At 35.1% G+C, this 25398-nt stretch overlaps 1 protein-coding gene across 2 annotated transcripts in view; it reads left to right on the top strand.

Annotated features, from left to right (window-relative positions):
* The window catches only part of Rsbn1 (round spermatid basic protein 1), a gene marked incomplete in the record, with an annotated part of 53472 nt that extends 28443 nt beyond the window's left edge, over nt 1–25029 (top strand). Inside the window, 6 exon segments of one of the 2 annotated variants that reach the window (XM_013516427.1) lie at nt 7291–7428; nt 7743–7885; nt 18091–18258; nt 19704–19812; nt 20441–20920; nt 22976–25029. In XM_013516427.1, the coding sequence (XP_013371881.1) occupies nt 7291–7428; nt 7743–7885; nt 18091–18258; nt 19704–19812; nt 20441–20917 (1035 nt within the window). 2 annotated transcript variants of the gene reach the window in all.
* Nucleotides 25030–25398: the final 369 nt, after the last annotated feature.

Raw genomic sequence — 25398 nt, 5'->3', positions numbered from 1 at the left:
GAGGATTAATTTCCCTAAATTGTCAAAAGCCCTAGAACTAGATGAGCAATATTAACACAATATAAAAATAAGGGGGGCTGGGGATTTAGCTCAGCAGCAAAAAGTGCCTGGCAAGCGCAAGGTCGTGAGTTCGGTTCCCGGTACCGGAGAAAAACCAAAAAAAATAAAAAATAAAAAATAAAAAATAAAAATAAGGGATGTGAGTAGATTTCAAAGAAAAAATACAAATGGCCCTTTAACTTCCAAAATGATATACAACTTCCTAACAAAATGAAACTAAAACTACCAGTGTGCCAGTTTTTCCTTACTAAATTATTAAAAATCCAAAAGTTTGATAACATTCTATCATTGAGGTTTTGGGGAAACAGATATTTTCTTATATTGCTGGTAGGAATGGAAGTTTATAAAACCTCTCCATTTCTTAGTCTATCTTAAATATTCTCACTTGATCCTATTTCCCTGTCAGTCTAATTTTCACAGCCAACTTTTTGAAAGAATTTTTCACACTTGCTCTCCCCATATGCTCATGTCTCCTGAGAACATACAAATTTGGTTTCTGTCCCCATAATTTCTTTGAATCATCTTTTGATGTCACCCGTGACATTTTTCATCATAAGCTTATGGAAGAAAGTCTTAGCATTTTTAAGCTCTATTTTACATGTTTCCTTCTTAACTTCTCTGACCACTTGCATTCCTTTACATTCTCTCTTTTGCCTGTATTATTTTCCTTTGGGGCTTTTAAATAGATTCCTTCTCTTTGAACCCTGTATCTACTTTCTCTATTCTGGTTTCTTTTAAGTCTACTGTTTCCACTACTGCCAAGGACTAGGATTTATATCATCAGTCTAAGTTTCTTCTGTTTCTAGACCCAGTTGCCTACTGTTCTCTTTTTAAGTGTATGTAAGTCTGCTCTTCGGTGAGTCCATTTTCTGTTGCTATAACAAAATACCAGCGTTTGGGTACTTTATAAAGAAGTTTCTTTTGCTTATAGTTCTGGAGGCTCAAGAGCATGGCACTGACATCTGCTCAGCCCCAGTGGGGCCATAGTGGATGGTGTTAAAATGATGAGGGTGTGTGTGAGAGTGGCATGTGGGAATCATAAAAGAGGGATTCAGAGGATGTGCAAAGCTCTCTTAAAGCAACCCATTCTCTTGGGAACTGTGTCCTGTGTCGACTGTGGTAATCTAATCTTCTCTTAAGAATGATGCCCCAGTGACCTAATTATGCTTTCCACTAAGCCCCATCTTAAAACTATTACCATGTCTCAGCGTCACCATACTAGAACCAAGCTTTTAGCACACAAGCTTTTGGGGATAAGCCATAGCAGGCTTCAAATATTTGAAGACTGTTGTGCTCTCCCTTTTAACGTTTTCAAGTTAAATACTTCTGAAATGCTTTTAATTTCTTGTATTCTTCTTTTAATTTGTATCATTTAGAAGTCCTTTGTCAGCTTAATTCTGACAAAGAATTAAAAGGGACCCTGTTCCTTTTCTTGGGACAGGGTCTCACTATGCAGTTCAGGGTGGCCTTACTCCTGCCTCAGCCTCCCTAGTGCTGGGATTACAGGCATGCACCACAACGCCTGGCTGCCATCTTAATTCTTCAGAGTATGCGATAGTTACACGTTTTCTTTTTTCTTTTTGCCTATGTCAGAAGATAATACTGCATGTGTCATCTGTGTAATGCAGAGTATTTCTCCTTCAGAACAAAATATTCAAGATATGAGCAAAGTCACTCTAACAAAGAGATCCCATATATGTGGTCAGAAGAAAGGAAAGAAGACTAGTCATGAGGCTCGGTGGTATAGTGCTCGCCTAGCGTGTACAAGGCCCTGGATTCAGTCTCCAATACCAGGAAAGAAAGAAAGAGAAAAAAGAATTTGACAGCACAGTCAAGTGTTACACAGCTTTGTCCTGTGATGTCATACAGGATTGTAGTTTCCTGCTATCTTTTAAGTTTTGATATTTCTTCCAGGTTGATAGATACAGGTTGATATTTCTTCCAGGTTGATTGAACCTGGCTGTCCCTCACTGTGTTCCACCTGCAAAAGAGAGAAAGAAGCGGAAGGTGGACCTTTTGCTTGTAAAGGCAGCCTCTGGAAATTGCATATTTAACTTATGGTAACATCCTGTTGCAAGAACTTAGTCACAGGCTACCCTTAGCTGACAGGGAGCCTAACTCATTGGCTATATGCCCAGGAAGTTTTCACACAAAAAAGAAGGATGAAATACTTAGAGATAATTAGTAGTTTGCGTGTTTGGCATAGTTTCACACAGTTGGTACATGTTGAGTTTGTGGTCACAAATGCTGTTCATCTTCTCTTGTGTTGCTGATTATTTAAATATATCACAAACATTTGCATTTATTAAAAATTTTAATGCCATGACAGATGCAACTCCGTTCCATGGTGTCATCCATCCTGGTTTCCTTCTGTCTTCTCAGTTTTGCCAAAATCAGTAGCTCTTTTTTTCCCCCAGAGTTTAATAGTTGGTTATTTTGTTTCTAGCTACAGAACCTATGAATTCAGTTAACATTACCACATATCAGGCACTTTGTATTACAGATACACATTAATGAATAATACAGAGTATTCCATTTCACAGTTTACCCTATTATATTGTTTGATTTGTTAGTGGTTTAAATTGGCGGTTGGTAAAGTTTTTCTACAGAGGATCTGAGGGTACAAGCGCTTACTACTTAAACTCTGCCATTATAGAATAAATTAATGGGCATTTCCAGTAAAACCTTTGACAGTCCGAGATTTGGTCTGTGGGTTTTAATTTGCCAGCCCCTCCTCCAAATTAACAACATGTTTCCTTTATCAGTTGTCAGTGAAAATACATTTTCCTGCAGAAATGACTGCGTTCCTAGTGAGCCTGTTTCTTTTAAAATTTAATTTAATTTTAAAGACAGTCCTTATGGTTTCAACCATTTATTGAAGTGTTACTCTTATATCATCATTATTATCATCATTATTGTACTGGGAATTAATGCAGAACGTTTGTACTGAGCTATATCCCTGGCCTTTTTTTAAATTTTTGAGGCAAGGTCTTGCTGAGTCACTGAATTGCCCAAGCTGGGCTTGACCTGCCATCTTGCCTCTGGCTCCCAGAATGCTGGGATTGTGTGGTGTCATGCCTGGCATTATTTTAATTGTTTCTTTATTCTTTTTTCCCTCTCCAGGATCTTACTATGTTGCTTAGGCTGGTCTCAAACGATTCTCCTACTTTGTCTTTATCCTCCTGCAGGTGGGACCGCAGGTGTACCACTGTACCCCACGGTTCACCGTTTCTGCACCCAGTGCATTCACCGTTTGTTTAGCTGACTCTTGTCTCATATATCCATTTTTCCTTCATTACAGCTCCTGCTCCTTTTTTTATATTTTTCCTTTAAGTCTTACTCACTTTTAAAATTATACTTTGTATAATCCCCAAATCTGTGCCCCAGTCCATCCTTTTTAAATCAAGTGTTAACTCCAAATTGAACTTGTCTAAAACCTATACATTTAATGTGCTGTACTTAATTTCTTTGTGTTTGAAACCTTTTATTTTTTCCTCTGGTCTATTTTTAATCCATATTTAATCATAAATGAAGGCTATGAAAGTCCATAATAATACATGAAAAGTTGTGGAGGCAGCACAGATTATTTGGAATGTGGAAATACATATTTAGAATATGGCAAATTTGGCATTTCTTTTAGAATAATAGATCAAAAGGGACTTTATCAGCCATGAAAAGGATTTTCAGCCTGATTTTGTAGGTCGTATGGAGCTACTGGAGAATTTTGGATTCTCCAGGGGAAAAAGGTGGTTTCTGGGTAGAAGGGCATTGTATAAGACAATGAGTTCAGTTTTATAGGTGTTTCATTTGGGGGTGTCTGTGGGTTGTCCAACAGGCATGTGAAGGTCTGACTCTGAGGAACATTTTTAATTTAGAGAAACAGATGTGGAATGTACCAGGGTACAGGTGGTAGTTAAATCTGTATTTTAATTGAAACTACCCACAGATATGTAGAATAAGAAATAGGACAACCCTAATAATCATATTTTGGAGAGAAAGACATCAGGAAGGGAAGTAAAAAAAAATGGATGACTGAGAAATATCCCTTGAATTTGGCTGTGAGGTGATTAGTGATTTGTTTCAGGGGACTGGTTTGAATAGAAACCTGATTGCAATGAAAGTGAGTAAAAGGTGAGGTAATAGAGACAGGTACTACAGGAGTAAGATGCTGATGTGGAAGCAATTCAGTGCATCAGGGTATTTTGGATGAGAAGTTATAGGATATTGAATTTAAAAATGAGTTAAGTGATGAAAGGGATTTCTTTCTTTCTTTTCCTTTTTTTTTTTTTTTGAGAGGGATCTCTTGGGTTATCGAATGAAAAGTCCAGAGGGGAAGGCTGATGGTTAAAATGCCTTAGGATTTGCAGGCAGCGGTGGTGTGAAGACTAGTGAGTTTTAATATATCTCTGAGAGGAATAAATCTGGAAGCCTAGGCTAGATATGGGAGAAACTCAAAACAGGAAGAAGCTGATATTTAGGAATAAACACTGCTAAAGTCAGCTCAGAGGTCTAATTTAGTGTAAAGGACTGAAAACAGGAAGGTCATCGTTTTCTAATAAAGCCTCTCTATAGATATGTTAACGTAGCAGAGTTTTCCAGATAGGTGTTGTACATTTTAGGCTTTATAATCCTGGTGTTTTGTTGTAGGTATATTTATTTACTTGATAGCTCTTCTGGCATTAAGAAAAAATAAAACAGTAATTTCTGGCACTCTGAATACCACGTCGGTATTCACACAAAAGTGCCAACCTGGAGATACTTAGGAGAAACTTCCATTGTGTGTAGATGAAAGTAAAACTTGTTGACCTTGACAAATTTATGAGGTCATAAAAGTTTCCTCTTTTAATAAGAATGAATAATAATATCTTTTAATAATAATGAATATCTTTTAATAAGAATGAATAGCTATATTCATTCTCTTTTATTCTTTCCCACTTCCTTTTAGATTTAATTTCTTTTTCTTTCTAGATAGGAAAAGATGCTTTGTATATATTTATGTCACATATTAATTATCCTAGGTGGCTGAATTTTTAAAGTTTTTTAAGTTCACTGCTGTTGACTTTGGTATTAGATAGATTTGGGATATTTGAATTAGATAGATTTGGGATACTGTCATAGTAAAATATTAATTCAAAGCAATGTGAATGTCTTCAAATAATAACTCATTAAGAGTCTCATAATTTAAAACCTTGCAGGCTAAGTACATTGAAAAACACCATATAATTATATACTTTATGAGGATACGTCTTAAATTTTGGAGTTTTAAAATATATTAGGCTCTACCCTGCGTAGATTGAAAGTCTGTGTAAAGGAATTTCTGATAACTGGAAATACTTGGGGAGATTTGGAGGCGAAATGGGGCTTTCTTATTACCCCTAAAAGCATGTGATGTTAAAGATTAAATTTGCTTTAGTCATTTTAGGGTACTTGACTTAGAAAGGTTAAAATGATGGTTAGAAAAACTTCCTATCTTCCTTTTTTATTTCTATACCCATGACGATCCTCTTTCCCATGCTGGACCCCCTGGCTTTTTATAGCATGATAATCACACAAACCTACTAGAGGCAGTACATACAAGTATATACAAGATAAGTGCTGATGATGTAGATCAGTGGTAGAGCACCTACCTTTCCTGGGTAGTTGCTGCTTAAAGTCATATAAAGTGATCCTAGGGGAAGAATTTATGAGAAATTAAATCTCCACTATATGACAGCTAGATCTAAGACCCTCTTTTCTGCATATATGTACAGGTGATGTTAAATTTTAAAATAGAAAGTTGACTCTAAAAATGCTGCTGAAGAACTAATAGTGAAGATGTATGTGAAAAACCTACTGAATGATCATTTACGTAAACTGCTTTCTATTAAGGCAAAATAGGTGACATTTAGAACAGTAAGAATTGATCCTTAAAATTGCTTTTGAATATTCAACAGAGCCTTACCTTATGAAAGTACAGCCATATGTTAGACTTTCCAATTTAAATTGAGTGTTAACTGAAGTAGAAAAGGCTAGGTAACTGAGGTTGAAAGCCTGATTAGAATCCAGCATTTTAAATCTCATCCATCTGTATGCATAATGGTTCATCTCTGCCCTTTGGAAAAATTCATTCTAAATTGGAAGTTGGATGAGATAACATATGTGAAATGATTAGAGGAATAATACTGCATTGTGTGGAATCATTTGTAGATCTTATTTGAATGCTAGATAGGCTGCTCTGGCCTGCAGATATATAGGATATCCTAAGTTCAGTAGAAAGTTGATAGAAGTCGAGCATCTCTAATACTCAAAAATTTTTTGATTTTGGAGCAGTGCACATTTTGAATTTTTGTATTAGAGATACTTGACTAGTAAAGTCTGTGCAGTTTTTTCCAAATCTAAAAAAATAAAAAATTAAAGATATTTGTGGTACTAAGGGGTTCTCAACCTATAAAGAGAAAATGTATGTGTATTTGCAGGCAGCATTATATTTCAGAAAGGGAAAAGATGCTGGAGGGGTGGTCAGGAACACTGCTGGGATAAAAGGACATTTGACCTGAGCTTTGAAAGATGATTAAGATTTGGGTTAATAAAAAGATATTCTATATTGCACAGACTTAAGTGAAAAATACCATTGAAGTTACAGATATTACAAATATACCATTGAAGTTACAAACTAGGTATAAGTCGAACAGAGGAAAAGATCAGCTGGCCTCAAGCGGAGGCTCTTATATGGAAGTAATGGGAGATTGAATTTGATGAAGAGCCAGCTTTCTGTCTGGCTTAAAGTGAATACTTTCAAGCTGGGGAGTACACAATGCATATGGAAGATTTATCTGACTGTGACCTCTTTTTGCCCCTTACCCACCTGCTATTTATTTGTCTACTTTTATCTACTTTTTCCCCCAGATAAAGATCTGGAAGTCTAGAGATCACATTAGAAAGCATTTTCAGAGTTTAACAATCTTTATTCTTAGAGGAGTTTATCAGTCTTCACTATTTTGAGGGGGATGTTTGAACTCTATCTAGGCTAATAAATTGCACATTGAAATTTCTATTTGTGGCACATATCATACTATTAATATGTGTCATTGTGTTTGGGTGCCTCTGTAACTGTTAATTTTATCTAAGATATTGACTATTGAGTTCTTAGTATGTAGAAGAAATAGTAATATTGGAAACGATACCCTGTTCACAGTCTTTAACTATAATGCACGTCAGTCCTTTTTCCCTGCCTCTTTCATGTTATCTTAGGTCAACAGGACATACTGTTGTGGTACCTACCGAGCAGGTCCAATGCGGCAGATAAGTCTTGTTGGAGCAGTAGATGAAGAAGTTGGTGATTATTTCCCAGAGTTCCTTGATATGTTAGAAGAATCACCATTTCTGAAGGTAAGTGTTAATTCAGATTATTCAAGTTTTGATCAATATAAATGAACACTCCATATTAAAATGTTAAGCTAGTCTTGCCTGTTAAATCCTATGCAATGTTTTGAATAGAAATGTTTAGAAAAATATTGATATAAATTACTACATTACTATAATATTTACTACAAATTACCGTGCAGTATGGCATTTATTTCTTTGTATACACATGCAAAAAAAAAAGATTTTTAGAACTTTATTTGATACAGAGGGGTTAATAAACTGAACATTTGTAATAAACTGAACATTTTTTGAAATGTAACTCATTCTGTAACTTTTAGATGACTCTGCCCTGGGGCACACTTTCCAGCCTGCGACTACAATGTAGGTCCCAGAGTGATGATGGACCTATAATGTGGGTAAGGCCAGGAGAACAAATGATCCCTACAGCAGATATGCCAAAGTCACCCTTCAAAAGACGAAGGTAAGCATTATTTTTTTCCTAAAATACTTGAAACCACTTTTTTTTAGTTGGTTGTTTATAAAAATAATTACAACTTGGGCATGATTTTAAAACCACATTCTAGATTATTTGAAGGCTTTCCTTAAGTAAATCTTCTAGTTGTCAGTTTGTTACACGTTGTCCTAAAAATCAAATTTAACCTTTATTTCTTTTGTTAAAACCTGAGTCCCACCATACGTGATGGAGCACATCTGTAATCTCAGCACTCGGAAGGCTGAGGCAGGCAGATCACTGTGAGTTCGAGACCTTCTTGTGCTCCCTGAGTGAGTTCAAGGCTAACCTGCACTACAGAAGAAACAAGCAAAACAAAAACACCTGAATCCTAACTGCCTGAAGGATAAAAGTTCAAATTCTTTAGTGTGTTCTGTAAAAATCTTTCATAACCGAGTCTCAACAGTACCTTTATGTCTGCCTCTGTTCTTTTCTAGCCATACTAAATTGAATTTCCAAACCATAATCTTTACTTTTTGTTTTTGCTCTATACTTTTTACTTAACATTGAATTCCCCTCACCCATCTTCCTCTCTACCTAGCAAACTCTTAGTAAATTTTCAAAATCTATCATGGATGTCACTTTCTTTTTGAAGCTTTTCTTTGTTCCCTTAGACCAATGATGGTGAGCCTTTTAGAGACAAGTACTGAAACTGCAACCTAGAACCCACTTACGTAGTGCAAAGTGCCAACACTGCAATTAAGTACTGACGTTCTAAATATTTGAAATTTTAGTTTAGAAAAAATAACTCATACATTACCATCTTTTGTCTTAAAGAAAAAAAAAAAAAAAACACATGTGCCAGAGGTTGTCCATAACTGCCTTAGACAGTGATTCCTTCTTTTGTTACTCCTGCAAAATTTTGTTTATTAATGATGCATTTACATGCTATTATTTCTTACTGAATTTTGGTCTCATCGGGACTGTTTTATTCATGTCTCTCCTCATAACACATAGGTAACCAGTGTTGGCTGAATGCAATTCATAATGTGCTGTAGTACGGAGCCTTGGCAGCTTGTGTTGTGGTAATATATAAGGGGTGACTGAAAAATATGATGAACGTTTAAATTTTGAAAATTTATCATAGTAAAAGATAAATTGCCGTTATTCTCCCTCAGAATGCTACCTTTGCTTCAAACATACTTACTTCTTCATTCTTGCCAGTTTCTAAAACATTTCTGGAAGTCCTCTTTCTGAGTGTGATAAAAAGAAAATATGGTAAATGGTGTTTCCAAGTGCCGTCAAACAGAAAGGCAGGCACTAATGGAAACATTACAGTGTGTGTTCATGAGACTTACTCATTGGGTCTGGCACTGTTTAGTTCTGGGCTTTTCCCCAAAGTCAAAACAACCATGAAAGGTAAACATTTTGGGTCAGTTTAGGACATCAAGATAGCCAGGACAGTGCAACTAAAGACACAAAAAAGGACTTCTAGAGCTGCTTCAGAGGAATGGGATAAAAGTGTTTAAAGTTGGAGGAATTATTTTGAGGGGAATTAATAGCCATGTGTCTTACTGTAAGTATTTTTTAAAAAACTATATTTTCCAGTCATACTTAATTTTTTGGGGTCATGCACATGAAACGTGTAAATTAACTCACCGTAGTATTTTGAAAGTTTTTATTTCATGAGACTGAAAGTGATTTATATCAGCTTAAGCTGTAGAAGAAATAGTAAGGCAAAATAAGTGCTTGAAAATAAATTTTAATTGACTGGTCTCAAGATTAACTTAAAACTTATAGGAGAATGGCTTGAATTAAGTATAAAATAACATTAGGTACTTAAGATGATACATGAAAATACTTTGTGAAAACTATATGTGTATGAATGCCAGTAGTGGTGTGGTAAAACCTAGCAGTTACTTAAAAGATCACAGCAGTTTTTGTAAATGATGACGCAGTTTGAAATTCTACTAAATTCTTAAGTACTGTGTGCATTTTTATTGTATATTTCTGAACAAGAAATGACCATTGTTTGCTGATTATTATAAACTTAGAAAAAGATAATATAAACGAGTAAAAAGTTCAAAACCCAGCCATAATCCCATCCAAGTTTTAGTTCATTTTTACTCATATTATTAATTTTCTTTGTAAGAAATGAATTTATTCTTTATATTGTATGTACATTAAAAGGTGGGAGGTTTTTTTCTCCTTAGGTTAATGTATTAAGATGGTTTCTAAATAACTGTGTAGTTTCGCTATATAGTTATAGCAAGATTTATTTAACTAATTCTTATGTGTAAATTGTTTCCAATTTTTCAGTGTAAACAATGTTTGGATAAACATGATGGTGTGCTGGAACCACTTTGTATCTCCTCACAAGAGCCATTATTAGCATCACCTTCCAGTTCTACATTGCATAATGCTACATTAGTTCCTGGAAATTGGCCATGTTAGGAATATTTACCCTATTTCCCTGAAAACAAGACTAACTGGAAAATAAACCCTAACATGCATTTTCAGGATGCTTGTAATATAAGCCGTACCCTCAAAATCAGCCGTAATCGAGATCGATAGCCAGGCAGGCACATTTAATATGTCTGTGCCAATACATGACAGACATGAATTATAAAATAATAATATATAAATATCAATATAAATTGACAGTAATCCTGAAAATAATGATAATATCAATTATAATGAAGTACTTGTAAACACACAAGGGGGAACCTTTGAACAAGCGGTAAACGTCTCTGTAAACAGATGAACTCAAGACGTACTGCCAAATGATCAATCGCAGTACAGACACCACACACCAGTAATGTGTACACTTTGATAATGAGTGTCTAATGTGAATCTTTATCATTCAGTATGTTGTAATGATGCATGACGCACAGGCTACATGGACAAGAAGTGCTCATTTTAGGAGAACTGTATCTCTGGACATGAGAGATCGGGACCAGTCGTTCTATAGAAAATGGAGTCACAGAAAATTCAGGCTGGAATTTGGGGTTTTGTTAGGACAATGTTCCAGATGATGTGACCATATTGAATAAATGTAGATTGATGTAGATGAATAAATGTTGCACATGAATAAATGTAAATTGTTATACATGAAAAAAGGTAAAAATATTCCCTGAAAATAAGCCCTATTGGGGCTGGGGATTTAGCTCAGCGGCAAAAAGCGCCTGCCTGGCAAGCGCAAGGTCGTGAGTTCAGTTCCCGGTACCGGAGAAAAACAAAACAAACAAACAAAAAAAAAGAAAATAAGCCCTATTGTGTTTTTTGGAGCAAAAATTAATATAAGTCCTGGTCTTATTTTCAGGGAAATATGGTAGACTACAGAAATCAACAAATCCTTAGCTGCCTTCACCTCTCCACAGTCAAGTGTTAAACATGTATATCATGGGTAGATGTGTGATGGTTGATAAATATATATCTTTGTGCATTTGTGTTTGTTTTCTTAGTAGAAATTCCTAAAGGCTCAAAGTATATATCGTTTCTCCTTTCCTCCTAACCTCCTTCCCTCCCTTGCTTTCTTCCTTTCTAGTACTGGAGATTGGAACATGTTAGGCAAGTGTTCTACCACTAACCTACAAGTCCAGACCTTTGTAATTTTTATTTTGAGACAGGATCTTTCAAGTTGCCCAGGCTAACCTCTACTTGTGATCCTCTTGCCTCAGCCTCTCAAGTAAGCTTCGATTACAGGTGTGCACCAACACTCCCATCTCAAAGTATACACATTTTTAATGGATTTCTAGAAATACATTAATTTATATTCCTACTCATATAGTAAGAGAGTGCCCTTTTGTTCATACCTTCCACTAACATTCTTAACTTTGTTAAACTGATTGAAAAAAAAGCACATTTTAATTTTCTTTCCTTTGTTACTAATTCTTTGGTAATTCCCTTTTAATTTCCTTTGTCTACATTTCTATTGTGTCGTGGTATTTTGGTAAAAATTCTGTGTATATTATGATTATTAATCCTTTGTTTTTCTTACATTGCAAGTTTTTCTCTTATTTTGTCTCTAGTGTTTTTGTTGTACACTGACAGTTGTTTATGTTGATATGTAGTCAGACTTATGTATCTTTTTCTCTGAGGTTTCTCCTGTAGTAGTAGACCTGGAAGGACCTTCCTCTAGTATTACAAATCATTCATCCTACATTTTCTCTTAGTACTTCTGTAACTTCAGTATTTATATATTTAAGCTATATGAAATTGATTTCTGAATAGAAGAGGAGATTTAACTTTTTTTCTAAGGTAGTTAAGCAGCTAGACTAACACCATTTATTTAAAAACTTATTATTTCTCTACTAATTTGAAATGTCATCAAATTTTACATCCATTGGGATTAAGTAGTCTTAAGTGAAGCATTCAAAAGCACTTTGAATTAGAGTAATGAATCAGGACATAAAGAAAGATGTTATCTTTTTGTGTTAAAAGTTCTTGTTACTGAAAATGGTGGAATTGATATAAGAAGCTATCCAGTTATCAAGGGCATTGCTGTTAAAGGTGATCTTTGGATTTATGAATTCTTAAACCAGACCCACATGTTAAAAAAAAAATTATATAGTACAATAGGGCTGGTAAGGAAAAATCCTGCCCGTCTTTCCCTCCAAGGGACAAACATTTTTTTTCTACAGGGAAAGGCCATTTGTTTATAATGAAAGGTGTCTGACAAGGCTTTGACAAGGCTTTGATTCTTGGCATGATAGTTGGGTATTCGATGCTCTTACCTATATTCTGAAAAGCTAGATGGCCCTGACAATACCCTCTTCCTCCTAACTGCACATAAACACTGTTGAGGTTAATTCATATTCTGTTTTTGATGCCATATAGTTCTATTTGTTTTGTTCTTTGAGGTAAGGTCTCCCTATGTAGTTCAGACTGGCCTTGAACTCACTATATAGCCTGGGCTAGCCTTGGACTCATGGTGATCCTCCTGCCTCAGTCTCCCAAGTACTAGGGTTACAGGTGTGCACCATCATGCCTGGCCCACAATTAGGTATTAAGTGCTTTGCTGTAGGTAGATTCTAAAGTTGGAAAGCCATTAAATAGCATTTATAAGATTATGGGTAAGTATATTTAGTGTAGACCCAAGTAATAGGCTAAAAACTCATATTCTAAGGTTATAGTGTTGCCACTCATAGGAAGAATATACTGTACAGAATGATGTTGCTCCTGGGTATTCAGAATCATACCACATTTTAGTTTCATATTTAGATTATTTAAAAAATTTATTGTTCTCTTTTGCCTGCAGTTTCTGGTTATCCTTTGTTGAAGGAGATTAAATGCTTTCTTAACTGTATCCCATATATCTGTTAGTCTCATTGCTTAAAATACATTACCGTGGCAAAGAGTATGGACTATAAGGAACAGACTCAAATTACCAGGGTGGAGGTGTTGCATCAGGCCAAAGCCAGTCTTGAAAAAGAAAGGTGGAAAGAACTTAAATGACTTCAAGGTGCAAATACCTGGATGCTGCTTGATATGACTGAACAAATTTAACAGTTCTTGAAGGAACATTTGAGAAAAAAAAGAAGAAGAAGAAAAAAGGCAACCATTCAGGAAAAGTAAAGAGTGAGTAGAAAAAAAGAGCAAGAAACAGAAATGGTGAAAAAAGTGAATCAGCTAGTAGTTTATCAGGAGTAGAGGATGGTAGATTAAGCTGGCTGAGGAAATCTTGCCAAAGAGTGAAGGAACAAGCTGAAAAACAAAACAGAAAATTTGAGGACTTCGTCGCTGAAAGATATGGGTCCAGAGGATGAATCCATGCATGTCTGGATGTTGATGAGAACAAACTGGGAGCCAGAATTACTAAGGAAGAGATGATGGGGAATGTGGAACTGGCTGAACAACCTAAAGCCAACTTGCAAAAGCTAATGAAAGAAACTAACAAATATCATCAAAAACAACAAGAGCTGAGGAGAATGCAGACCAGCAAGAAGTGATCCTTGTCAGAACAAATGAGTCTGAAGGAGTGTGGCCTGTGAACACACCAGAACCTCAGGATATAGGTGTGTCTGCCTCAGGTTTCTACTGAGGAAAAGTCAGATACTTTCTTAATGATGATCATCTAAGCCTAAATGATTTATTCAAAAATGAAAAGATAGGAACAGCAGAATATCAAAACAAACTTTATGAGAATGACATCTAAGTTCATGGGAAAAACGGATGGAGACTATTATACTCTAGATGATGTGTTTGTATCCAAAATAGGTGAGAGAGAACATCTTGGTGAAGAGGAACAGAACCAGAGGAAAAAGGCTATTGCTGAGCACCAGCGTCTTGCTGCGCAAATGGAAAAATGTCTGTATTGTTTTGACAGCTCTCAGTTTCCCAAGCACCTTACAGTTTATTTGTGTTTACCCAACTTCTGATCTCTTTCTTAGGGGCACTGCCTGATAGTCCTTTTGCAGTATCATTGAGCTGCTACCTTACTGGATGAAGATATCTGGGAAAAAATTAATGTGTTTAGAAAATCATTAATAAAGATGTTTGATGATAAGGGATTGGCCTGCATCTCTTTAGAAACTAGTATGAGCATGAAGAAGCAGTATCACATGGTTTATGAATGTATTCCTCTCCCAAAGGAAGTGAGTGACATGGCTCCTGTCTATTTTAAGAAAGCCGTAATGGAATCTCATGAAGAGTGGTCCATGAAGAAGAAATTGATTGCTCTTCAAAAAAAAGATAGCAGACAGTTTATACCCAGAGGATTACCTTCTCAGTGGACTTTGGCCTCTAAGGAGAATTTGCCGTATCACTGAAGATCACAAATTCTCTCATGACTTCTCTAGGTAAAAGGAAATAATTGGTTGGATGTTGGATCTAATAGCAAGACTTTGGAGGAAGGGCATCTGAGAAAGCTTTGAGGATCTGAGAAAGAAAGTACTGCAGTTTGCTCAGTGGTGGAAACCATATGACTTCATCAAAACATTTCCAATATATTTTCTTTAAGAAGAGACAAATAAGGAAGATAGGTCCTAAAAATAGGTAACTGCCAACCAAGATTATTACACTTAGCAAGGCTGTCAGAAACAAAAGGAAATAAAGATCTTGCCAGCAAGCGTAAAAAGTAGCTTAAATAAGCCCTACATCCAGAAATAAAAGAAAGATAACTACCATCACGAAAATGTGTCAAAGTATGAAATCCAGTATAAGAGCTAATACATAAAAGAGAAATAGAAAAGACTCAAGCCTTATCAATACAATAAACCATCAAACCACAGAGATGAGCAAACAAGGAAGGAAAGAAGAAAGGATATTTAAAATAATTAGAAGAAAATTAGCAAACAAAATGACAGTAATGACTTTAGTCTCAATAGTAACCTTGAATGTAAATGGATGAAATTCTTCAGTTAAAAGGTACACACTGGCTGAATGGCTTTAAAAAAAAGAAGCAACTATATACTGCCCACAAGAAACTTACTTTACCAGTAAAGACATAAAACGAAAGGATAGAAAAACATTTTCTGTATGTACTATTCAGTAAGTTTACATGGGAATATAACTATTTGAAAAAACATGTCTAAAACTTGGTTTCAGTTTTATGATTTTGTATATCCACTTTAATATATACTGTTGTTTGTATTTCCTTTATTTTAATTTAACTTTTTTCCACTGCGTTTCTGCCAATATTTTAAAAAACCATAATTAATTTGATACTTTTCTAGGGGAAGGTTTATATGTTATGACCTTAGTGCTGGGAATCACATGCTTCTTTTCTTATGAATTTGATTAAAACTCTTTAAAAAAATCTATTCAGACTGGCTTTGAACTTGGGATCCTCCTGAGTGCTAGAATTACAGGCATACTCCACCACATGTGGTTACTTTCCTCTAAAACCACAATGGCTTTCTCATTTGTTTGACTTTCTTACATAAAACCTTTTATTTTGTTATTTTGCGGGGGCTGTTAGGAGTTTCCTTACATTCTCTTACTTTATATAGCCTCAAATCTTTTTCTTTTCTTTTTTTTTGTCTTTTATGGTACCAGAAATTGAACTCAGGGCTTTGCACCTGATAGGCAGGTGCTGTACCACAGAGTTACATCCCTGGCCCAGTATCTTCAGTTCTTTCCAGACTTATCATTTTATCTGTTATAACATATCAGTTCACATTTTTTTAATTTTTAATTTTAGTTGACATAATTTAATAATTGCCTATCTTTAGATTATTATTGATAATTCAGTGCATGTATACAATATAAAATGATCAAATCAGAAATGAGCATTTGTATCTTCTCAAACAGTTATTTCTTTGTGTTGAGAACTTTCAAGCTCTTCTAGTTATTTGGAAATACATAATAAATTTTTGTAAACTCTGGTACCACCTACTGAGCTGTGGGACGCTAGAACTTACTTTTCCTAACTGTATTTTGGTATTTACTATCTCCCTACCTTCTGGTGACCACTGTTGTTCTCACTACTGTGAGATCAACCTTTTTAGCTTCCACATAAGCACATTATATCTTTATATGAAAATCTTTTGGAACTCTGTTTCCCTAATTTAGTGTGGAAGGCATGTTTCACAGTTATCAACCTAGAATTTCAATTTTTTTTTTTTTGGTACCGCGAATCAAACTCACAACCTTGCACTTTCCCAGCAGGTGCTGTGCTGCTGAGCTATATCCCCGGCCCTAGCATTTCTTACTTAATGCTTTCTGTCATTAACCTATGATTGTGTCTCTTAGATGTATTTACTTCCTTCACTTGAAGACATTCTTAAGTAAGGTTCTAGAAAAGAAAGGCATTTTGAGTCTTTACATGTCTGAAAATTTCTTTCATTGTTATTAAATGTGATTATAGCTTAACTGGAATGCAGAGGCTGTATTTTCATTTAGCATTTTTAGCACTGTTTTAATGTCTTCTTGTCATTTAATATTCTGAGAATTTTAATGTGTTGTAATTTTTGTCCTTTTGGGTTTCCCCCCCTCTTTTTTGAAAGATTGCAGTGTCCTCTGCCACAAGCAGTCTGAAATTTTACATTACATCTTGGTTGGGATCTTTGATTTTTATTTTACAGAGTTGATTGAATAGATCCGCTTCATTTTTGGTTGTTGACTCTTTTTTTCTGTATTCTTGGCCTCCATTGCTTTCTTTGCTCAGTTTTATTAAGTCTAAGACATGTAATCATTTTCAATCATGATGAAGCTTGTTGATACTGTTATTTACTAATTTATTCCTCATTTCTTATTTTACGATTACTGTCAGAAGGCTATATGTAGAGATTTTGGGGTACTTATACAAGCAGAATATAATGAACTCATGAGTTTAGTATCAGTAGTTAACTCATGATCAGTTCTGTTTCATCTGCAGTCCTTCCAATCCCTTCTAATCTGTCCTGCTCCCAATATTAGTTGTTTGGTTTTTTGTTTGGTGCTGGGAATCGAACTCAGGACCTTGCCCTTGCCAGGCAGGTGCTTATGCCACTGAGCTACATCCCCAGCCTTCCCAGTATTAGTTTTAAGCCTTTTACTTTGATTTTAATGTAGAAGGCAATTACATAGATGCTCAGTTCTCCTTCTTAAATCATAGGATTAGTAGGATGTTTCCAAAGTTAGAAATGAGAGCAACTGAGTTGAGGGTAAAGAAGTTCTCTGCCTTAAACTTTGAGTTATACTTTATGTTGCTAGACAACCACGTTTTATATGTTGAACACTTTATTTGAGTGTAATCAAGGATGCAACTTCTACTTTATCCTGGTCTACAGAGAAAGAAAAGAAATCGTTAATCATTACAGTGTGATATGTTAAGTGCTAATGAGTGTAACCACTGTATATTTAGCTGTCATCTTATTTAAATACGATATTTTAGCAGACTTGTTTTTTACTTTACCGAGGCAGCATCCTTGGGCTGAGGGTGGGGAACACAGATACTATGGGAATCAGTTTCTTTTTGGCAGTACTGGGCATTGAACCTGGGGCTCCTGTGGGCCAGGCTAGCACCCTGCCACTGGACCACACGCATCCCTGTCTATCTGTCTGTCTATGTATATATGTATGTATGTATGTATCTATCTATCTATCTTGTCTTGATATATAGTTCAGGGTGGCCTTGAATTCACTATGTTATCCAGGTTGGCCTCTGACTTGCAGTGATCCTCTTGTCTTACAGGCGTGCACTACCATGTCTAGCTCAACAGACTTTTTTTTATCTTCTTGCTGTTAAACTTTAAAAATTTGCTTCTTAACCTCATTGCTTTCCTCTTGTTTTACAACTAAATCAATTACAGATCAATGAATGAAATTAAAAATCTCCAGTACCTACCTCGGACCAGTGAACCCCGTGAAGTCCTCTTTGAAGATAGGACAAGAGCTCATGCTGATCATGTAGGTCAGGGGTTTGACTGGCAGAGTACGGCTGCTGTTGGGGTTTTGAAAGCTGTACAGTTTGGTGAATGGTAAGTAAATGGACCTCAACTGTAAGGTTGATTAATGTTGTCTAGGGAAATGTAGACTCTACTTAAAAGGTTGGGGGCCAATTTTTAAAGTGTGGTAAAATATGCTTGAAGGTTATTGTCTTAGTTACTTTTTCTCGCTGAGACCAAATACTCAACACCCAAAGTTAAAAGAGGAAAGGTTTATTTTGGCTCACAGTTTGTAGAGGTTTCATCCCATAATTGACTGGCTCCCAGATAGGATGGCATGGTAGAGGGGCATCACAAAAGAGAAACAGTTCATGGTGGGTAAAAGACAGAAGGCAGAAGGCGCCAAGCTACAAGTGACAATAGCAGCTTCTTTCCGACCTTTTTCTATCTTGGATAACCGCCCTTAGGGCAGGTAGCATTCATATCCAGAACTATGCCAAACTAATCATTGTACTAATTTAGTATCCACACATTCTTAATCCCAGTATCACACACTCTAGATCCAGCCACCTTTGAAAAAGCCCCACCTGTGACCACATGAGGCTTTAGGAGAATATCTAGACACAAACCGTAACAGTTACCATTTTAAACGTTTAAAAAGTGTACATTCATTAATGTTAAGTATAATTACATTGTTGTGAAACAAGTCTCCAGCACCTTGTCATCTTGCAAAATTGAGGCTCTGTATTCAAGAAGTATTCCCTTCTTCCCCTCATGCCTAAACTCTTATCATTGTATTTTCTGTGTCTTTGAATTTAACTATTTTTGTTATCTCATATAAATAGAATCATACAGTATTTGTGTTTTTGTGACTGGCCTATTTTTCTTATTATAATGTACTCAGGGTTCATCCATTGATGTAGCAAGTGTTAGAATCTCCTTTCTCTAAAAAGGCTGTGTACAAACCATTTTAAATACATAGGGTGTTGTATGTGTGTATATAAAACATTTTGTCCCTTAATGGACACTTGGTAGCTTCCACCTTTTGATCCAATAGCTAACTAGCTTTCAAATATCTCTTCCTGTCCCTGCTTTCAGTTTTTTGTGGTATATACCCAGAAGTGGTTTTACTGGATCATATAGTAATTCTGTTCTCAATGTCTTAAGGAACTGCTTTCCACAGGGGCTGATCCAACCATGTTACATTCAGTAGGAGCCGAATTTTAATAAAGCTCAGGACATAGAGGTGCAAACTGATGGGAGAACTGCAAATCTTGTTTGGAATAAAACTTTTTTTAGCCAAGGCTTTTAATTTTGCAGCAGCTAATCTGAGTTTTATGTTTTTTTTAAAAGCAGTTTTATTGGTTGGTTCTATTTTTTAAAAGTTGATTAAAGTATCAAGTGTATACTTTGTCTTCAGAAGATGTGTATTCTCTTTGTTTGCTAGTAGTAGGATTTCCAGGAAGTGGAGAACTGAAATTTGTCATCATTTTTTTAGTGGATTCTTGGTCCTAAAACTTAATTTTATTAAATATTAGGAGTGACCAACCTCGCATAACCAAAGATGTGATTTGTTTTCATGCTGAGGATTTTACTGATGTTGTACAGAGACTTCAATTAGACCTTCACGAACCTCCTGTTTCCCAGGTAATGAATCCTGCTGTTTAATTACCCTTTGTATTAGATATTAGAAATAAGTGTCTGTACCCATTTTATTTTGCATTTTATCTTATAACTGTATAACATGGTTATTGAACATAATTTTATTTTTATTAAAGGCTGTATGAATGTTGAGTGTCAGAAGTCATTAAAACACAGCTTCTCGAGCAAAATGCTTAACATTCCTTTAATCTTTGGGATGCCAGGTGGGCTTCAGGTTGCCAAAAGGGTTCAGGGTTGCTCAATTCTGGCCATGAGCAGTCTCACTTGTTAACTTCATTGTGCTATGGTCCCTTAACTGCAAAAGTTTGAGACATTGAAGGAGAAGATATAAAATGTTGCCATTATGTGTGCCAAACAATATTGATATTTAGCCGCACTTCCAGGTACTTATTTAAGTGATTCCTTAGGCCATCTGTCCTTTGTTTTGACTAGAGGTAGAAAAATATGAAGAAGAATGTTTCCCAATAGGACACTTTAGAAAGTTATATCTCATTTAATATTGTTTGTTTGTTATATTACATTTTATCCCTTCTGTTTTCCTGTGCTAATTATAATATTTTGACTAAATTATTACACATTTTAAAGTCTTACACAACTTTTTGCCTTTCTTTAGTGTGTACAGTGGGTGGATGAAGCTAAACTAAACCAAATGAGGCGAGAAGGCATTCGTTATGCTAGAATTCAGCTATGTGACAATGATATCTACTTCATCCCTAGAAATGTTATTCATCAGTTCAAAACAGTGTCAGCAGTATGCAGCTTAGCCTGGCACATAAGACTTAAACAGTACCACCCTGTTGTTGAAGCCACTCAGAACACAGAAAGCAATTCTAACTTGGATTCTGATTTAACTGGAAAGCGAGAATTAGAAGTTGACTCACAATGTGTGAGGGTAAAAACTGAATCTGAGGCCACATGCACAGAGATGCAGCTTGTGACAACTGCTTCATCGTCTTTCTCACCTTCATCAGAACTTCATCATCTACAGCAAGATCAGAAGACTCAGCCTGTTCCAGTTTTGAAGGTGGAAAATAGACTGGACTCAGACCAGCAACACAATCTGCAGGAAAATACAAGCACTCCTGTGTGATATGTACATATTCAAACACATTTTTTAACTTTTTTAAATTTTGATGTGAAGTTATAGTTTTATAACTGGCTTAAGTTAAGTTTTATTGGAGAAATCTTGCCTATAATTCTATAAAGAGAAATGACATTCCACAAATGTCAGGCATATCTTTTTTACACAGATTATGCAAAATTAAGAGTTGTATCTTATCCCGTTAGTACAGTATGTAATAGTGGGTCTGCTGCTACTTTCTGTTTTAAGGTGTGAGGTAACAATTCAATCTCTTCTTCAAATCAGAACAAGAATTCTCTGGAATAACAGATTCTTATTTGTTAAATCATTCACTTTCTTTAATTTTATCTTGCCTTGTCTCTTGCCATATTTGCTATTTTTATGATAGAAGTCAGATTTATGATTTAGTATTTGTGTCTTCATGGCACATACTCAATTTCCACAGTAAAAAATGGCATAGATTGCAGGAAAGAGTTCTTGCATCTGGTACATGGGCAAGTAAGTTATTTAGTCCAGCCATAAGGAACAAGTAGTTTCTAGGGAAAATTCAGTGGCTCTCTGGTTTCTTAACGAAAGAGAAAGCACAGCACTTTCTGATCCAAACTTTTTTTTTTTTTTTTTGATATCTGTTACTTAATGCCCAGTGGATATTTCAATTAAAGAAATCTAAAGCTGAATAGTCCTTGGTCAGTCATTATCCATGGTTCATTAATCTCTTGTAAAATACATGGTAACTATGGAAGGCATTTTTGGTGAAAGAGATGTTGACATAATACTCTGTTGTTCTGCTTCCTAGCATCCTCACATTTCATGTGGATGCTTTTGCTTTCTAAATTGATCACAGTTATCAAACTGAAGAGAATGATATCAATCTTTCTAATGAGGCTGCCATGTTTTGAGCATCAAACTTAAGAAAAACTATTCTTTTTACTTGGCATCAACCTACTCATGATAAATACTTATTTTTGATACACTTCGCAGTTCTAACTGGTGAATAACTAGGTTTCTTTACTGTTATTCTGTGTTGCTATTTTCTAATAAAGAATACAGCACTAAACTTCATCCTAGAGTTTTGGTAGCCTAAAACTTAGTGCCTGAGTATTTAAATTTTTTACTCTTTTTCAGAGAGGCACAGTTCATATAGCTAGTGTGATATTAACTTTCTATTATTTTAGAATGTTAATATGATACACATACTTTGTTTTGGTTAATACTAGGGTAGGCCTTTTGTTTATTAAAGGAAGAGTACTCCCCACACCTAAGACCAGATTCTTGTATCTACCTGGTTACAGTGCAATTTGAACTTTTGTTTTTTGGATGGTGAGATTTGAAATATTTACATTAACATAGGCAAAAAAAAAAAAAAAAAAGATGCTGCTTTACTGTGTCTGTCACCCTGAAAACTTAGCTGCATCTTTTGAAATATCAAATATGAATTTTCTCTAAAATATTCTGAAATAGGTAAAATCTTATATAAATATTACTTTGTGCAATATTGTTGTGTAGTTAAATGGATATTAGCAAAGTATAGAGGTCACTGTGTAAATTGATAGAAAAGTAACCATCAGCAAATACTACTACAGTGATTAGTTAGAATCTGTATTATTCCTTATATATATGTATATGTATGTATTCTCTGTTTCAAAGGATGAAGACAAATAGGGAAACATTTCAGTGTAAACCATTTATGAATTGGAAGTGATGTTGGTTTTAGTTATCTTTGTAAATAAGTAATTAGAATGGTATGAAAGGTAATGTGATTATTGCAGGGGTGTTTTTAAATCCTGTGTATAAATTCTTGGGTAAATTCTAGTTTATCACAACTAGTTTTTAAGGGACCTTTGAGGGTATTTCTTTTGTTATTTTGTGGGAAAGGGGGCTAATCACAAAACGTATGGGTTTGGGTTATTCCTTTCTTTTATTTTTCAGTCCAGAAGAATTTCATAGAGCTTTACCAGGCTGTGCAAAGTAAAATTCTTCTCAGGCAACATTTGCTTTTTAAAATAATCATGAAGAGCAAGGTTGTTAAAGCAAAAAGTTTTTATTTTGTTTTTCTTGTCTTCCAAGATCCGATTTCCCCACCTTCCCCTTGCCATCCAGCAGATGCCATCTGTCATCTAAGCTGGTCATTACTAGTAAACAAGAAGACTGTCTCCTGACAGCCAGCACTGTGTATAATCACTCAGGAACCAGCGGATCTGCAAAGACCTACAATCAAAAGCAAATCCCCATTTTCCTTTTATAAAACATTCTACCCTCACCTCCAATATAAATGCATTAAAAATATAAAAAGTGTTTAAAATCATGTACTAATAAATTCATTGTATGTTAGAATTGCAATAGAATGGAGAGAAATATTTAGCTAGTAATGTATCTGGAAACTCAATGTCCTATGTGAGTATTAGATTTTGATAGCATGCTTTAAAGACTGATGAATATAAAAGCAGAAGTTTTGAATTCCGTACTGCTTTCAAAACTGTATCCTAGTTTAGTGATACAAATGATTGCAACTTTTCTAAATCATTAAATTATTTGGTTTGGTGGAGTGAGGCATGGAGCAATCTGGCGTCCTCTGATTTGTAGAGTTGTGATGGCAGTGAAATTTAAGCAGATCTTCCTTTTTGCTGTATTATCCATTGTGCCAACTCTTGAGATTACTTGCAGAATGTAAGCTGTAAGTTTTATGGAGAAATGTGGAGAAGAGGGAATTTTTAAAATGTGCTTATGGAAAGGACGTAATAAATGAATATTCCTAATAGTAAGTAGAATGATTTTATGGTACCCATTACAAAGGATAAAAGTCTTCCCCCTGGCTCAGAAGTCATCTGTAATTACCAAGATAATGCTAGGAGTAAGATTATGATCCTAGGAGGTATTTCAAATTCAGAAAGCAATAACGATAAAAACCTACATATTGATTCCCTCCTCCAAGCTTTTTTTTTTTTAACTCTTTTAAAAATGAATTTCTAAGCTTAACTGTACTTTTAATTTGCTTATTCAGTACTTAAAATTTAACTGGTACACTATTTTTAGCTAAAGACTTTTGGAAAGTGCCCTGTCCCCTCAGAGACAGTTGGACTACCAACTAATACTGTAAGCTCTCGTAGGGGAAAATGAGCTTATTAAATAAATTCTTTACTAAACCTTGGATGTCTTGCATTATCAGTCTTAATAGGCATAAAGGTCATAATGAGTGGAGAAACTTTTGCTTATTGCCTTTCCCTATATAAATATTGTCTCAAAGCTAATATAGGAACAAGACTCCCAAATCTACGAAAATATACTTAGTGAATATATTCTTAATCATTAATATTAACCCATTATATTTTCGTCTGTATAGCCATTAAAAAGTTATTTGTATTTGTACCTTTAGGAAGATTGTATCTTTTTAATAAATGTTTCATCACTACTACAGGTTTTTAAACAAATACCTTTCTGTAGCATATGCCAGAGGTTCACATTTTGTGCTGTTTTATGTTTAAAGCAGGTTGCAGCTGTATTTATTGGTCATGCAAGTAAAGGAAATGCAGTGTATGTTTTTCCTAAGTGCATAAAGGACTCATGCTCATCCTGAAAGTTTGCTGCTTTTGAAAGCAAGTATCTCTCCATAAATATGGCCTTCCATTTTCTTCATAAATTTTTTAGGATCCACTTGTGCATGTAGTTGAGACCACTGTCTCTTAAAATATAGCACTTTTCAATTTTCTCTAAAGAAATATGTACTGCTTCTATCACATGTTGTAAATTTTCATGTAATAGTGTTTTCTGTGACTAAACTCCATTTTGATTGGCAGCTAAGAATTTTTTTCCTGTGGCTTTAATTTATCTTAAGAGGTCTTTGCATATAGATGAAATGTATAATTTGCCTGGCGGACTTTTTGCGTTGTGTGGCCTTAGTTTGTTTATTGACATTAACAAGTGTTTTAAAAAAGTTTTTAATGAATAGTCTTAAATCCAAATTTGTGTGAATAATAATCCTTTTAACACAGTGCTTTTTTGTAGCTGTCTAAGTGTGTTAAATTGTTAAGCTATTTCTTTGTAAAATAGGACAATGGAATGCATAGAGGTTTTTTTCCCCTGTAAAGTATTTTTTTAATAAACAAAGTCTGATTTGTCCTTTACTGATGTTTCAGTACAAAATGAATAGCATGTGGAATTCTAGATAACAGAAACCTGTTTTCTTCCTATCTTTTCTATCCCATCATTTACAACTTAAAACATTTTTTTGGTTTACCTTTTCCCCAAAATGCTTATAGATGTGGGAGAGAGGATCTATCCATACTGAGATGCAGCTAGTTTTGGGGAAGAAAAATTATACTTGCCTTTGTGGCAGTTATGCCTCTTGCTGTTTTGAGTTGGTTTATATGTACTTGTCAGAGACAGTGTTAAATTTTTTTATTCCGGTGATGTAGATATTCTTGAAAATGCATGGAGTAATGAAAGTGGTGTGTGGACTTCTCAGATGTCCATGTACTATGTAGCACTATATA

Source organism: Chinchilla lanigera, unplaced genomic scaffold, assembly GCF_000276665.1.
Source record: "Chinchilla lanigera isolate Chin_1 unplaced genomic scaffold, ChiLan1.0 scaffold00034, whole genome shotgun sequence".
In the NCBI taxonomy this organism is placed as follows: Eukaryota; Metazoa; Chordata; class Mammalia; order Rodentia; family Chinchillidae; genus Chinchilla; species Chinchilla lanigera.
The sequence above is the reverse complement of the archived record's forward strand: the minus strand, read 5'-3'. Positions and strand labels throughout refer to the sequence as shown.